The following is a 14,476-nucleotide window of genomic DNA, read 5'->3' as shown; positions in this document are numbered from 1 at the left end:
AAGCTTCACTGATATATTTTCTTTTTTTATTAATAAAATTTAATCTCAAAAGAAAACTGATTATAAATCAAAATATATTCGGTAATTATCTAATGATCGGTATTAATGAAGACGGTTAAGTAAAGACGATATTAATGATCATCTGGAAATATCGGATTATTTCGGTAAAGGATTTACTGCCTTTAAAACGAAATATTCTCTGAAGAAAACTATCGGACATAATTCTCGGAAACTTTTGGAAAACTCAATTATACAGAAGACTCTCGCAAGAAAGTTGAGACTAAAACTGAGGCTTGACAACAATTTTCGCCTGCTATTTATATCTTTTTGGGACGACTTGTTTTCTTAGGGTGGAAGACGGCTGCGCTAATTATAAACAATAAATTACACAGATCTGCAAAAATAGGGCTGTTTGCAGTGCAAAATCTTGCAGATCTGTGATATCAAAAATTAATGGAAAAATTATTTATACAATGCAAACATTTCATTTAAGTGTGCAATAAAACAGAAAAATATAGAAAGCAAATTCGGCTTCTGATTGTTACATTTAAACACGGAAAACCTCTTCAGCAGGTCGGCAGTATCCTAGACCATCCTGGCCAGTGGTATATTTGGTGGATGACCAATAGGAATGGTGCTAATTAATAATTAGGATGCGTAATAACTTTTTTTATAACAGTAATACAATTTTTTTTTTGATTTTTGGAACCCGGGAGACACTTAGGACGGTTTTAAATGGAAATATATAACTTCGTTATAGAGTGATAAAATATGAGAGAAACTATCCCGATTAATATTGAATACTCGTGGGGATTCCCCCAATTTGCAAGGAGCAACAAGATAAGTTATCTTTAAAAGATATGATAGATGTTTTTAATAGACTTAAAAAAAGTTACTAATCAACCAGCTGTGTAGCTCTAGCACTAGGAGATAAATATATATTAGATAAAACTTAATTTAATTTGATTGGCAGTTAGTTCATAGCGATCACGAGAATACTGTTATCAAATGTGTATGTGGTATATTTGTTAACTTGGAGTAACAACATGGAAACACAAAAGATATATAAAAAACAAGAGGTCATAGTTGAAATATTTCAAAGGTTGTCTGCAATGAGAGAGTAAGTGTTAATGAAAGAATTAGCCTGTAATTCAAATAAGTAAATAAAATTTTTTTATCACCGCTTTCAGTAGTAAATTATGCGACATAACTTTGGTAGTGGATGATGTCAAAATACATGCGCACAAAGTTGTGCTTGCTGCTTGTTCAGAATTTATGAAAACATTATTAACAGGGGACTTTAAAGAATATCAACAACCAACGATTAAATTATCAGAAATAAATGCCGAAGCAGCAAACCAAGTAGTTAACTATATGTATGGCTCATCCATCAAAATAACGATAGATAACGTTTTTGTAAGTATCATAGTTATTTACGTCAGTATCGTTACGTCAATGTAAAAAAAATATCAATTACTAAAAAACATAGTTGTTTCACGTTATATAATTTATCTTTATACTTTAAAGTATTTTAGATAGTCTAATTTTAAGTGGTAATTTCTATTTGCTATCGCCAACGTGATTTCAGATGTTCTTAATGTTGGGAAATCTTATAAAATGAATCCAAACATAATTTATCTTGCTATTAAGCTATTCAACATAATTTTTCAAATTCGCAATTTCACATCAAATTAGGTTAACGTTTTATGCTCCTTTCTCAATGCGCACAATGCTTCGGCTATTCATTTCGTTTCTTAACATTGCTGGAGATATATTTCCAGCATATTCCCTTATAATATTCTCAAGATGGTAGATATGAAAAATTAAATGATTTGTGCAAATAGACATCGTATTACACGGTTAGTCCAATCCGACAGTTTACAAACAAATTATCCAAATAATTTTGCACATCTCGTATATTATATCTAGCTGACAATGAGTCTGGTCATCATGTTGAGGCGTCTTGGCTTTCATTATAAGAAGTGTACGATCATAGCTGATTAAGCTGAGGTCGCTTACGGCCGAGGCTCAGGGATTAATATTATATCAATTTATTGTTGTGGTTTCTCTAGTTGCCTAAACTGCTTATTTTTGGTTAATCTTTACATTATTATTATTGATGCAAATGATGCGCGGCACAAATGCATCGGAGAGAAAAATGTTTAGAATAGGTAATGATTCTTGAAGGAATGATAAATCACAATTATTTATAAAAACATTGGTTGCAGTATCGACATTAATATATAATACGCGAAATGTGGCTTGCAGTGAAGTAAGTAGATTATTAGGAGAAAACACCAATCTTACAAAAATAAGCCATTAGTTCTTGTTCGTACCTACATGATGTATTTTGTTTTGTATTGCAGTGTATATATTACTCGCAATATCCGAATTCGGATATTGTCCGAATTTTTTTACCTACAACGCGTTGTGGATAAGCTTAAATGATTACAACGCGTTCTGAGAAATTTCTTCGGTTATTGAGCAGCGGAAAATACTCACAACGCGTTGAGGGTAACTAGATTTACTCAATAGCCGAAATAAACCAGTTTTGCGCATTGTGGACACCAAAAAGTATCTAGAACGCGTTGTGAGTATTAATCGTTTATTCAAAACTCGTTGTGGACACCAAAAAGTATCCACATCGTGGATACTCGTTGTGAGTATTTCAGGGTTGCCCACAACGTGTTGTGGCTATTCAATATTTAGCCACATTTGATTGTAGACATTTTCAGCCAATAAATATCCCAGACTAACAGTAATGAATATCTATATGTATAGTGTAGTCATATAAATTGTTTTTTTAAACTTATTATTGTTTAATTTAAAATTTTTAAATTTTTACAATTTTTTTAAACAATTACATTTTACAAAGCCTTGCTTTGATCCCGATTAAATCATTGCTTCTTGTCGAACTGTCACTTTCCTGTTGGAGACAGCAGTTACATTTACAAACTTATTAGGAGCTAGTTGAAATTCATTTCTTCATATAACTTATTCAGCGTGCCGTTATTAGTCGCAACAGAAAATATATTTGGATGAAGTTCTTCCATCTCATTTGAACTATCAAGACCATTTAACGAAGTTTATAGTACTGCGTCCACTAAAACAAAGACTGCTGAAAAAGTAGCAGATGTCATTTTGGATATATTTTGCTTACTTGGAGCTCCTAACATTCTTCACAGTGACAATGACTCGTAGATCGTGGACGACTAGCCACATCTGGAATGTCTATCAAAATATTGTCTCCGACGGAGACTGGTGGAAATTTCTTGTTCGAATTCTCGATCACTTCTTGCTTGTTCCTCTAACTCGCGTTTACAGTTTTTTCGAGAACAGCTTACCGCTTTTTAGTAGCACAAATGTGACATAAAGGTATATCGGATGCCGGTACAGAAGCACATCCTAAATGAAAAAGTTCAGCGCACACAAAGCAAGATACTTTAGGTGGGTACTTTTTGGTGCCCACAACGTCCACTGCTGAATCTAGGATTTCCTCATTTTAGGCTCAGTTCTCTCTATCTTCCGCGCTCTGTGTCCAATTTGTCGTTATTCTTTTGATATCGTTAGTCTTTTCTTGTCCATTCTCGGTCTCCACTCGAGCAACTTCCATCCTTCGAACGGGGTACGTGCCTTGCCCAATTCTATTTACGTGCTACAACCCTGGTAATAAAATCCGTAACTACCGTCCTTTTCACATCCTCGTTAGTCATTCGGTCGCGAAACGAAACACCAAGCATTTCCATTTTTCTCTGAGCAATTTGAAGTACTGTAGAAGTTGTTGCAGTCAGGGTGAAAATTTCAACATCGGTCGTCATAACTTGTAATGCGTTAGGTCAAATGTTTTGCTTCTTAGACATAATGACAAGTTACTTTTGAAAATATCTGATATTTTTATTAGGAACTAGGTTCGTCATGTATTTTGTTTTGGTTGTGTTGATTTTGGACTCCACATTGGCACATACTCGGGTGGAGGTCATGCAGCATTATGTCTACCACCTTATGATTGTCGAACAAAACTATATCGTCTGCGAACTTTAAATTTGTTAATATAATTTGCCTGTCTATGCCCGTTCATATGTACGCCTCTTTTTGCACAATGGAGTTTTTTACATTCATATTCAAATATTGCTGTAAAGAGTTTAGACGATACCGCATCATCTTGTACTGCTCTGCACACTTGGACAGGATTCGTGCTTTCCTATAGCGGACATGGTTCTATCCAAAATTGATTTCAAACTCCAATGTATCTAAAGCTTTATGGATATCCAGAAAAGCCATAACAAGAAGCCTATTATACTCGATGGTTCTTTCGATTATCATTTTAATACTCTGTAGGTTCATTCAAAATCCTCTACGAAATCCCGCTTGTTTTATCGCTCGGTAGAAGTCTAGTTTGTTTTCAAGTCTAGTCGTTAGTATTCTTGTGAAGAGTTTATATATGAGACTGAGAAGCCTTGTTCGTCTATAACTTTCTTATGACCTCAGCTTTTTGCCGTCTGTTTTGGTATTGTGTGCTCTCTACTCCTCATCTCTCTTCTTTTTTGTATCATTTGCTTACTTTCTTCAAGTTTCTCATCTTTGAGTTTGTTTTGACCCTCTACCAAGGCAAGGTTTATATATTAAAGGTTGTCTAAGTTCCTATGCTGCAATACTTTGATTTTAGTTTGTGGGCGAGGGGCAAGAGCAGGAGTGTTTCGTGACGTAAGCGATCACGGATTGCGCACGCAACCTCATGGCCATGTGGTGCTCCATGCCTTTGTTTAATTTGAATTGCTTGGCGGTATTATTTTCCACATGTGACGTAATGCGCAGTATGATTGCGTACGAACCTAGACAACCTCTTATATATAAACCTTGCTACCAAGGTAGTTAGTATCTTATCATTCAAATCATTAATGGTATCTTCCATGTTTGGTTCATTTAGATGGTCGCCAATCAAACTTTGGAAACATTTACTGAATACATCCATGGTCTGCCCTCGCTATTTCTTCTTATTAATCTATATCTCTCCCTCTTTAGACTTATTTGTATTGTTGATCCCTATTTGTGGGAACCACGGTGTATAAAGGAGAGGTGGATAAACGACTGTTAGTGAAGCGCAACGCTTAAATCGACTGGAGTGGTGGGGGTAAAAGGCCTACTAGAGGTTTGGTTCGAATAAAGTACCACTAATTTATTCAACCAATTTTTATTTTTTAACAAGAGTAATAAAATATATAAATAGGTGAAACAAAATAAAATCTAATGAATGTCAATTTAGTAAACTATTTATGTTTTTAGCAATTTCGATTCCTTTCTTTTATTAGCTGAAGGTTTCGTATTTTGAGCGTCTTCTTGTATCACAAATTGTTTCATTCTACGGAGAATATAATAATGTATAGCAAAACTAATAATTTCATATTTATGATACGTACAAGGAAAAGAAAAATTGTAGTTTGTGATCATATCGTCTACTATGTCGGCGTAAATACTACACGATTTTTTATTTATATAATATGTAAAAAAATTCTCGATTTCATTTATTAAATGAAACATGCGGATATTTGGATGTGTTAGAAAACCCCTTGATTTTATATTAGTTAATGTTGCTTCCTTATCACATCCTGTGCCTAGAAGAACTTTATGACATAGTTCGCATGTAGTTCGTTTTAATAACTTAAAACAAATAAATCCAGTCATATGATAAATGACGCAATCCAAAATATCGCTGTTAGCGAAATCACCAACGGGAATATCAGAAATATCCCAAGAAGATGTTTCTACGAGGCCGTCTAATTTATTGTTTGGATTATCAATGTGTTTTCTTCTTTCGGGCATATTGGTGGTTTTAGAAAATATTTCCGTGTATTCTCTAAATTCAAATTTACTCGTATCTGGCTTGTCAGGGTGGTTTTCATATTCTATTGAACAATTTCCAAACTTATGTGGTTTAACTAATTTATACACTAACAACATTCTGTAAAGTTGTAAAAATGTTGCTAAGGTAGGGTAGTCATTACATCCTCCAGCTTGGCGTATGCTTCCAAAAAATCGCTATAAAAGTTTTATGTAAAAATTAAAGTTGTATTGGATTAACACCTACCTCTAATGGATCTTGATTCATTTTTGCAGTCAATACATATTTAAAGTGACATTTTTCTAACAAATATCTTGTTAGATCTAGTGTGGAGTATAATGAAACACGTAAACCTTCTGCCGTAGATTTAGTTAAAAATTGGCTTTTATTTATTTGTCCATTTATTAAGTTGGATTCCCATCGGTCAAGCCAAGTAATATTTTCGTTTATATTCTACAAAAAGAATAGTAATGTCTTGCTAAAAAATATATTCTTAAAAAGAAATTTGTAGCGATACCTGCAAATCCTTGCTTTCTAACGAAAAAACGCCTTCAGCGGGATATTTTCTGTTTAATGTATCAAACAAATCATTTAGTCGCTGAGTAAATAAAATTATTCCGTCAGCATCTTCAAAAGCAACAACACCTTGCTTTTTGTAAAATTTCAATCCGTCAGCTACTGACTTGCTAAAAATCTGTTTTAGATGAAAATACATCACATTGAAATGGTATCTTATTATTTACTTGCGTCGCTAGTTTTACCCTCATTTTCAAGAAATTTGTAGGGTTGATATGCAACACAGTGACCTTGGGACATACTCTAGCATGTCCTGGTAGCTTAGAATCCTCATTGTACAATGTTTGACAATGATCCCATTTAATATTAGAACCGTCAACCTAAAATAAAAATTTCCAATTTCAACTATTTTGAAATATGCTTTACTACTTTTAAATACCTTTAATGCACATTTTAAAAGACGATTTCTAATACATTTAAAAAGATGTTGGACATTTGACAAAAAAAATAATTCTCGGTTCTCGTCAAATGGATGTGGAATTTTATGTTTTACTGAACCTAGTTTTCCGGAAATGCCCAATAAATTCCACATTCTTCTATTAGGAGTGGCTCCATCACAAACAACAGCGTTCACAAAAACGCCGGACATTTCTAATTTATTTATTACATGGATTAGCAGTTTCGCTAATACTTGGCCGCTGAAAGGACCTTTTCCAGCATACACGGCTACTGGCTGGGTATATCTATCTCCTAATGCACTAAACATTAAAACCAAAGCGTGGTCAGCAAGGGCTTCTGTGCTAGTTTCAGTATTCCTAGATCGGCAATACCCTCATTAACGTTTAAACTTTTTCTCACTACCATTTCAACTAAAATTAGTATGCCGTGCTTTTGAAAATGATGTTTTTTTTTTCACTTTCATGCTTTAAAAAAATTATCATCTAACCCGGACATTAGAGATAAAGATTTTCTTATGGTTGTGACAGATGGAAGAGGCATAATCTCGCTTTTTAACAAAAATCTATACACTGCTGAATTTCTTATATATAAAATAAGACAGAGAAGTAACCAGTCTTCTGTGTATCTTCTATTTTTCTTTGTATTCGCTTTGCCACACTTGATGCATTCTAAAATTAACATTCGTTGTGCTTCTGGAACATTAAGTTCATTAATTCTTTCAGAAATAACTTCTTCGGTAATGTTAGAATATTTATCTCTAATTTTATCAATCTCATCTTGAAGATATTTTATTCGTCGTTGTAGTCTACATTTCATCGATCGTTTAGTTGATTGAAGTGATTAATTGCTATGTATTTTCGTAGAGTCTTACTAGCAGCCATTCGAGTAGTGGCCTTTGTTGCATATTTTTTTAAATTTTTACAAAATGAACAAATCTTATCGAAACTTCCAAAATTTAAGCATTTACTATGATGCCAAAAACCTATGTTTTTATTTAGAACTGCTGTGTTACAAAAAGGAGATGGATGATCCAAAATATTGGAACCACCATTGCAAACAGATACTTGCGACAATTTAACTATTAAACTTTCAAGGTACTTAATAATATGTTTGCTAGGTACATCCAAATTCTCCACGCCTATTTTCGTTAAGTCATCCAATTCATTGTCATTAATATATATTTTTATTGTCAGATTGTTTGCTAAAGAGATCTATATACATCTCAATGTAAGGTTTCTTTAGTATTTTTGAATATGAAATACTTTGAAAAATAAGTCGTTTGTCATCATCATCTACAATTTTAGTAAACGACCAATTCGTTTCGGGTAATTTAAGATCACTGACTTTGGATCATACTTTTAAAAATTGATCATGTTTTGAAACTGTGTCTATAAATTGTCGTTCTTTAGGTAGTTTTCTCTTCTTGATCTCTTTAGTCATATATGAGGGACAATTAGGAAAAATACTAGGAACAGCTCCATCTGAAAGTCTTCGTTTCTTTAAAGGAACCTATTCGAATCAAAAATGAAGTAACAAGTCGATTTCTTTTGTAAAATGAAATAAAAGCAGTTTTTGCAAAAGTAAATAGAAAAAATATTATAATGAACTCGTTATATTTAATGAATTACTAATTTGGTTACAATATTCGTTAAAATTGATAACCTGGCTGTGAAAAGATTAATTTATTTTCAATCAAACAATTTTTACCTTCGTAATTCCATCCTTTGCCACCCAATATTTAGCAATATCATTTTGTTGAAAATGCTTTTCGCAGACATGATCGTTTATACCGAATTTTTTGTCAGCACGTGGTATAGCTTTAGCCCATTGAGGCAGCAAGTGTGTATTTTTACACTTAAAGAGGCTAAATTTTTCAACGCAGGAACTATACCCAGAAGTACAATTTGGTACAAAACATTTATTAACCATTTTTATTAATAAAATATTTAATTATGCGGTAGAAGAGTCGAAAAAAAGCAACTTGTCGTAGCGTGTCCGCTTGCCGACTAGGCCTTTTACCCCCACTATTCTATGCCACTTACGCGTTGCCGCTCGAGCCATATAGAACACATACGCCACGCCAGTTGATACACCACCTCTCTTTTATACACCCTGGTGGGAACTTATTCAATACCGTGACCTCCTTAATGATGTGGCGCTTGTATAATCTATTTCGTTCTTTGTGTTGCCATCAGGGTTTTGCCATGTCCATCTTTTACCTAAACTCTTTTTAGAAAAACAATTCATCGCGAAAAGATCGTTTTTTAAAGAGAACCTTAGAAGTGTCTGGTCGCATTTGTTCCTGCCGTAGCCAAAATTTCCCACTAATGTTTCTGTGGGGTTAGATTTCATTCCCATCTTTGTGTTGAAATCGCCACACATAATGCTAAACTGTGAATATTTATCTGTCATTAAAAAAGTAACAGTTTGTTGTACTTATTGGGGTTATGAATTAAAAGCACAATGGCTTTGAAGTAAAGTTTATTATAAGTCAACAACTATGGTAACATATGAAAACTATGGAACTCATCAAGGGACGGCCCTATAAATCGACGAACTCGATATCGAGTGGCTACTATAAGTGGTATTTCAAAGCTAAATGAAAGTAACCTAATATTTGAACATATTATTCTAACAGTACTCTTAAGTAATTTTCACGTTAATATGTAGTTAACTGTAGTAGGATTGTACTTTCATGAATTTATGTACGAGTGAGTTGTATGCCGGAATCTTCACTACCATTGATCCATTAAAATCACCAGTATTAAAAATGGCCAGTATTAAAATTTAAATCTTACATTTTATAAAAATATAGAAGTTAAAATATTTCGGAAAGTTTAATAGCAAGGCTGGTCATGTTTGGAGTCAGTTTAAAAAATTTTTTGTAAAGTCTAATAATATCAAATTAAAGAATAAATATGAATTTTGTATGAAAACGATTAATTAAATCGTGCGAATTATTGTTTAGCTTTAAAAATGATATTTTAAATAAATCTAATTACAGAACATACTTCGTATTTCACGGATGTGGTTCATAAATACTTTATTGGAAGAGTGTGAACAATTTTTGATGAAATCTCTTAACATTTCTAATGCATTGTTAATTTGGACCAATTTTCGTTTACTTGACCAAAACCAAATAAAAACGAGAGCTGAAGATCTATTGGGATGTCATTTTACGTAAGTTGAATATAATAAATGTGATCAATCCTTTGCTAGTTTTGAGCAAAATAAAATAAATAAATAAATAAAACCCATTACTTACAAATTTCTCACGATGAAGAATCTCGGATCCATCTCATGTAGGTGTTCCAATTTTATTTTTCTTACTTCGACCACACTTTTCCTCCTTTCAACGTCGGCTGTTCTACTACTTCCTTCCACTGGATTCATGTCTTACCCTGTCTTATTCTTCTTTTCGATTTCAGATAAACTGTTTAGACTTTCTTTGAGTTTCTCCTCTACTAGAGATCTCAGGTATTAAACATTCGATAAAGTTTGGCACGAAGGGCTAGAACCAAACCGTTTGAGTTGGTGTAGTGCGGTGCAGTGAAAATAGTTTGTAGTGCGAGAGAGCAATGCAAGGAAGTAGCCGAAATATGTGTTTTGATTTTCTGAAGGTAACTTAATATCTGACACCATGACACGTCTTTCTCTTTCACTTTTTCGTTCTTCTTATTATGTCCAGATCATCTACATATGCTAGGAGTTATATTTACACTCCTGTTCAAAAATTGTGCCAGACGTTGTTATGCCAAAGCTTCGTACAACATTCTCAAGTGCCAGGCTCAAAGTCTCTACACTTAAGACACTTAAGATCTCGTCCAGTGCCGTAATATTTCGAATTCTAATAGGGCCCTGTATAATTTGAATGTGTGATGTATGCATGTGGATATTGTACTCTATTACATTCTCATGTATTTGGCGCAGTGTGAAAACGGCATCTGTTGTAAATTTGTTCTTCGTGAATCCTGCTTGCTATCCTTCTATTATGATTTATGTGTGTGGTAGTAATCGACTATATAGGATTAGTGAAAATACCTCCATTGGTTTATCCATGTGCGTAGCATACGACAAAATTTCAAGACTCTAGCGATTGTGAGTATCCAGTTCTTGGATTCATGACGATAGTGTGTCATTGCCAAACGTATGTTGTTTATGGACGTTCCATTGATCTTAATTCCTCCCTCAGCATTCACTTCCTGGAATATCATTTCCGAGTAGATATTAAGAAAGAGAGGAGACAGAAGCACCCCTGTTTTACGCCTCTACACTGAGGGAAATATATTCTTGAACGAAGATTATTACTCTTGGCTCAAGCTTATCATATTCTTGTATATCCACAAGAAGATCATTTTGTTGAGTGAAGAAAAACCACATACTCTCAAAGCAAGTATACAAATATTTTTGATTCTCAAGAAAACGAATTCTTAGTGAAAGTATATCAATAATCTTGAAAAAGAGTATCTCGGTGTTCCGTCAACAACCCCATTTTCATATCGAGAATAGATTTCTTAAGTCAAGAATAACGTATCTTTCTTTTTAGAAAGCTTATTCATGTAACAACAATCTTGTATAATTCTTCATTTGGGTATTATAAAGTATTGACGCAAGAATATGATATACTTCATTCGATAATATTTCTATTCTTAAAACAAAAAAATATTTTTGTTTTATGAGTATCTTATACTTGTTTCTAAGAAATACATTCAAGAATAAATTTTTGTTGAAAGTCAAGAATAATTTCCCTCAGTGTACGGATATCTATTTCATCAGATGTTGTTTCTATGTGAGATGCAGTCTAAAGTTTTCTGATAGTCAATACAGAATTATATTAATATTCACATCCCAACACCTTTGTGTGAGTAGATTGAAGGAACATAGAGCCTCGTGCGTACCTGCTCCTTTTTTTGCATATATGCCAGTGACAAATGACAAATGTCGACTTCAGCCATCATGGTATTATGGTATCTTACCAGCCTTGTGTAATGAGTCAAACAGATAGGTGAGGAGTTTTAAACCATATCCACATCGGCTATCAGTTTCAAGGTTTCAGCGTGTATCTGGCCCGGTCCTACAGCAGTGTTGGTTTTTTGGACCTATATAGCGCGTCTGACCTCTTTCCAGCGTTGTAGCTTTTCTTCAACACCTACTAAGATTTTGTTATTTTCATCCCTAAAAACACCCCGATTTTGTTTGAGTTTTGTATTTCTGAGTTCCTTGATTTTCTTCTAGAGATTAAACAGTAGCTTGTTCTGTAGCGTCTCTATTTCATGGCATTTCTCCGTAGTTCTCACCATCCTATTCAGCTTCCTGTAATGGCTGTTGTCCCTGACCTTTTGTTTTGTTCTCTCTGCCATAACTAGGGCACGGAACTTTTGTAACAAAACGATACGATTTCCCCCCTCCTCTTATTGTGGCCACTCAGTGACGTCTCTAGAAAACAAGCCCAGAAAACTAGCCACTGAGAACAAGTGGATGGGGAAATCGTATCATTTTGTTACAAAAGTTTGGTCTGTCATCCACTCTTGTTTCTTAATGGTATGTGCACATCCAATCTCGATATCTTGCGTGTCAGTGAGAGGTTTCTTTATGACATCACATCTATATCATCGTCATTGTACTTGTCGGCTGTTCCTGAAACCCGTCTACAGATCTTGAGATTTTTTGGGTTGTTTAGACCTGTATCTCTAGATTGGCGAACCTATTGAGCTCTACTGAAGTGGCGAAGGCATAAATTTATCATGACTGGGTTGTGGTCGTTATTGATATGAGGGTGCGGTGTCGCTGCTTCTCCATACTTCATAGATGGCTTTTAATAAGGACGAATTGTATCATTTAGATTATGCTCTATGCAGAATTGCACCAGATGGTCTCCTTGCTCGTTGAGTGTTCTAGATCAATACTAATCGGCTATTTCCCCATGAAATTATCTTCTCTTATTGAAGCAATTGTCAAGTAGTGGTCGGAGTCTATATTGTCTCCCGCGTAACTCCTGCTGTTAACAATATCAGTTATATCTTTGTTTTATTCATGTTCAACTAGAGAAAGAGTTGTATTAACATCTTTAACATATTTAATTAAAGTGACATAATGAACTCCGACAAATTTATGGAACTAGAAATTGAAGAATTAATCGAGCTATTAAGCAAAGATTCATTATTAATTAAAGCAGAAAGTCAAGTATTTGAATGCGCAATTTCTTGGATAAAACACGATCAAGAAAGAAGAAAAGTTTATATTGCTGATATAATAGAATGTGTTCGAATGAGTTTGATACCAAGGACCTATTTGAATGATTGTCTGCTTCAAAATGAATTAATTAAGAACAATCATGAGTTGATTTATAAAATTTATTCGCAATTTGCGTCAGAAGCAAAGCCTCGGATGGCCAGAAATGTGTTGTTCGTTATGGGCAAATCACCACAAAATCAATGTATGTTTATTTTGGTTTTTTTTCTGTGTTAATTAATAATTTTATATTAAGGGTAGAGAGAAGTGTTGCTGGTTTCTTACACGGAAAGAAATAATTATAGATCAGATTCTTTCTTTGTTACGTTAGAGTAATATATTATTCTTTTAGGCTCTGTGGAATATTATAACTTTAATACTGATACCTGGCACAAAATGCCCACCATAACTGAATCACATAATCAAATTTCCTTCAGTTATATAAAAGACGTACTGTATGTGGTTTATAACAAATCCGCAGGAAGTGACCTTGTAATTGCAAAATACAACTTAATCAGAGGAATGTTATTTGATCACAAAACGTTAACAAATCTTAAAACATCATTTGAAGAGGTGATCATTTTAAATAATTTTATTTATATATTTAGTACTAGAAATAGAAATGGTTATTCAGCAGTCCCAGAAAAGGTTGATTTAATAACTGGCACAATAACAAGTATTACCTCCATGAATATTGCAAGAAGAGACGTTGCTTTATGCGGTTTAGACAATTTTATATATGCGGTATGTCCTACTAAATAAAATAACGCATTTTATCGTTAACAATAGATTTTAGTTAACTTACATTATCAATTTTTTACTTTTATATACAGATTGGGGGAACGGATGGCAATCAAGCCTTGAAATATGCGGAACGTTACAATATACATACAAATGTATGGGAACGTCTCTCGGATATGAACTATCCAAGAAAACGTGCAGGTATATGATTATCTTACAGTACATAAATTGTTGTTTTAAAAGCTTTTTCTTTATTTACTAGTTGCTGCATCTGTTAAAGGACTATTATATGTATTCGGAGATTTAAATAATGTTGGTGGTGCGTTTAACACTATTTCAGTATACGATCCCGAAAATAAATTGTGGACCGATATACCTTCAGAAATTAGTTTTTGTTGTACTGAACCACTATCAATAACATCTGATGAAAATATGATATACGTGTTTGGCAAAGATAATGCGCTAGGTAGTGGTACCAATCGCGTTGCAGTTTTTAATCCAGAAACGAAAACTTGGAACAAAGACTTAATTAAATCAAGTATCTCCTTAACTAAAACAATTTATGGGGCTGCATTTATGAAGAATTTTAAATCAAGTTGACTGCGAATTTTTATCGACAAATCGCAAAATTGTAAAAATTTGTAATTTTCAATAAAATAAAGATAAATTCTTGTTGTTTAACCTCAAAAT

General features: G+C 33.6%; 1 protein-coding gene across 4 annotated transcripts; it reads left to right on the top strand.

Annotated features, from left to right (window-relative positions):
* Positions 1-957: 957 nt before the first annotated feature.
* On the top strand, positions 958-14,467 carry LOC111422516 (kelch-like protein 17). Of its 4 annotated transcripts, none has more exons than XM_071197848.1 (7): positions 958-1,120; positions 1,194-1,416; positions 9,819-9,994; positions 12,901-13,250; positions 13,398-13,789; positions 13,879-13,987; positions 14,049-14,467. In XM_071197848.1, exons 1-7 carry the CDS (start codon positions 1,047-1,049, stop codon positions 14,384-14,386), a joined length of 1,662 nt encoding a protein of 553 aa, XP_071053949.1. In that variant the 5' UTR covers positions 958-1,046; the 3' UTR covers positions 14,387-14,467. The 4 variants fall into 4 exon arrangements, with proteins under 4 accessions (XP_071053949.1, XP_022911489.2, XP_071053951.1 ...); XM_023055721.2 differs by having other exon boundaries at positions 959-1,120; positions 1,191-1,416; XM_071197850.1 differs by lacking the exon at positions 12,901-13,250 and having other exon boundaries at positions 959-1,120; positions 1,191-1,416; positions 13,654-13,789.
* The last annotated feature ends 9 nt before the right edge of the window (positions 14,468-14,476 follow it).

This window comes from Onthophagus taurus, chromosome 7 (genome assembly GCF_036711975.1).
Source record: "Onthophagus taurus isolate NC chromosome 7, IU_Otau_3.0, whole genome shotgun sequence".
Taxonomy (NCBI): domain Eukaryota; kingdom Metazoa; phylum Arthropoda; class Insecta; order Coleoptera; family Scarabaeidae; genus Onthophagus; species Onthophagus taurus.
Note: the sequence above shows the minus strand (reverse complement) of the source record. Positions and strands in the feature narration are given on the sequence as shown.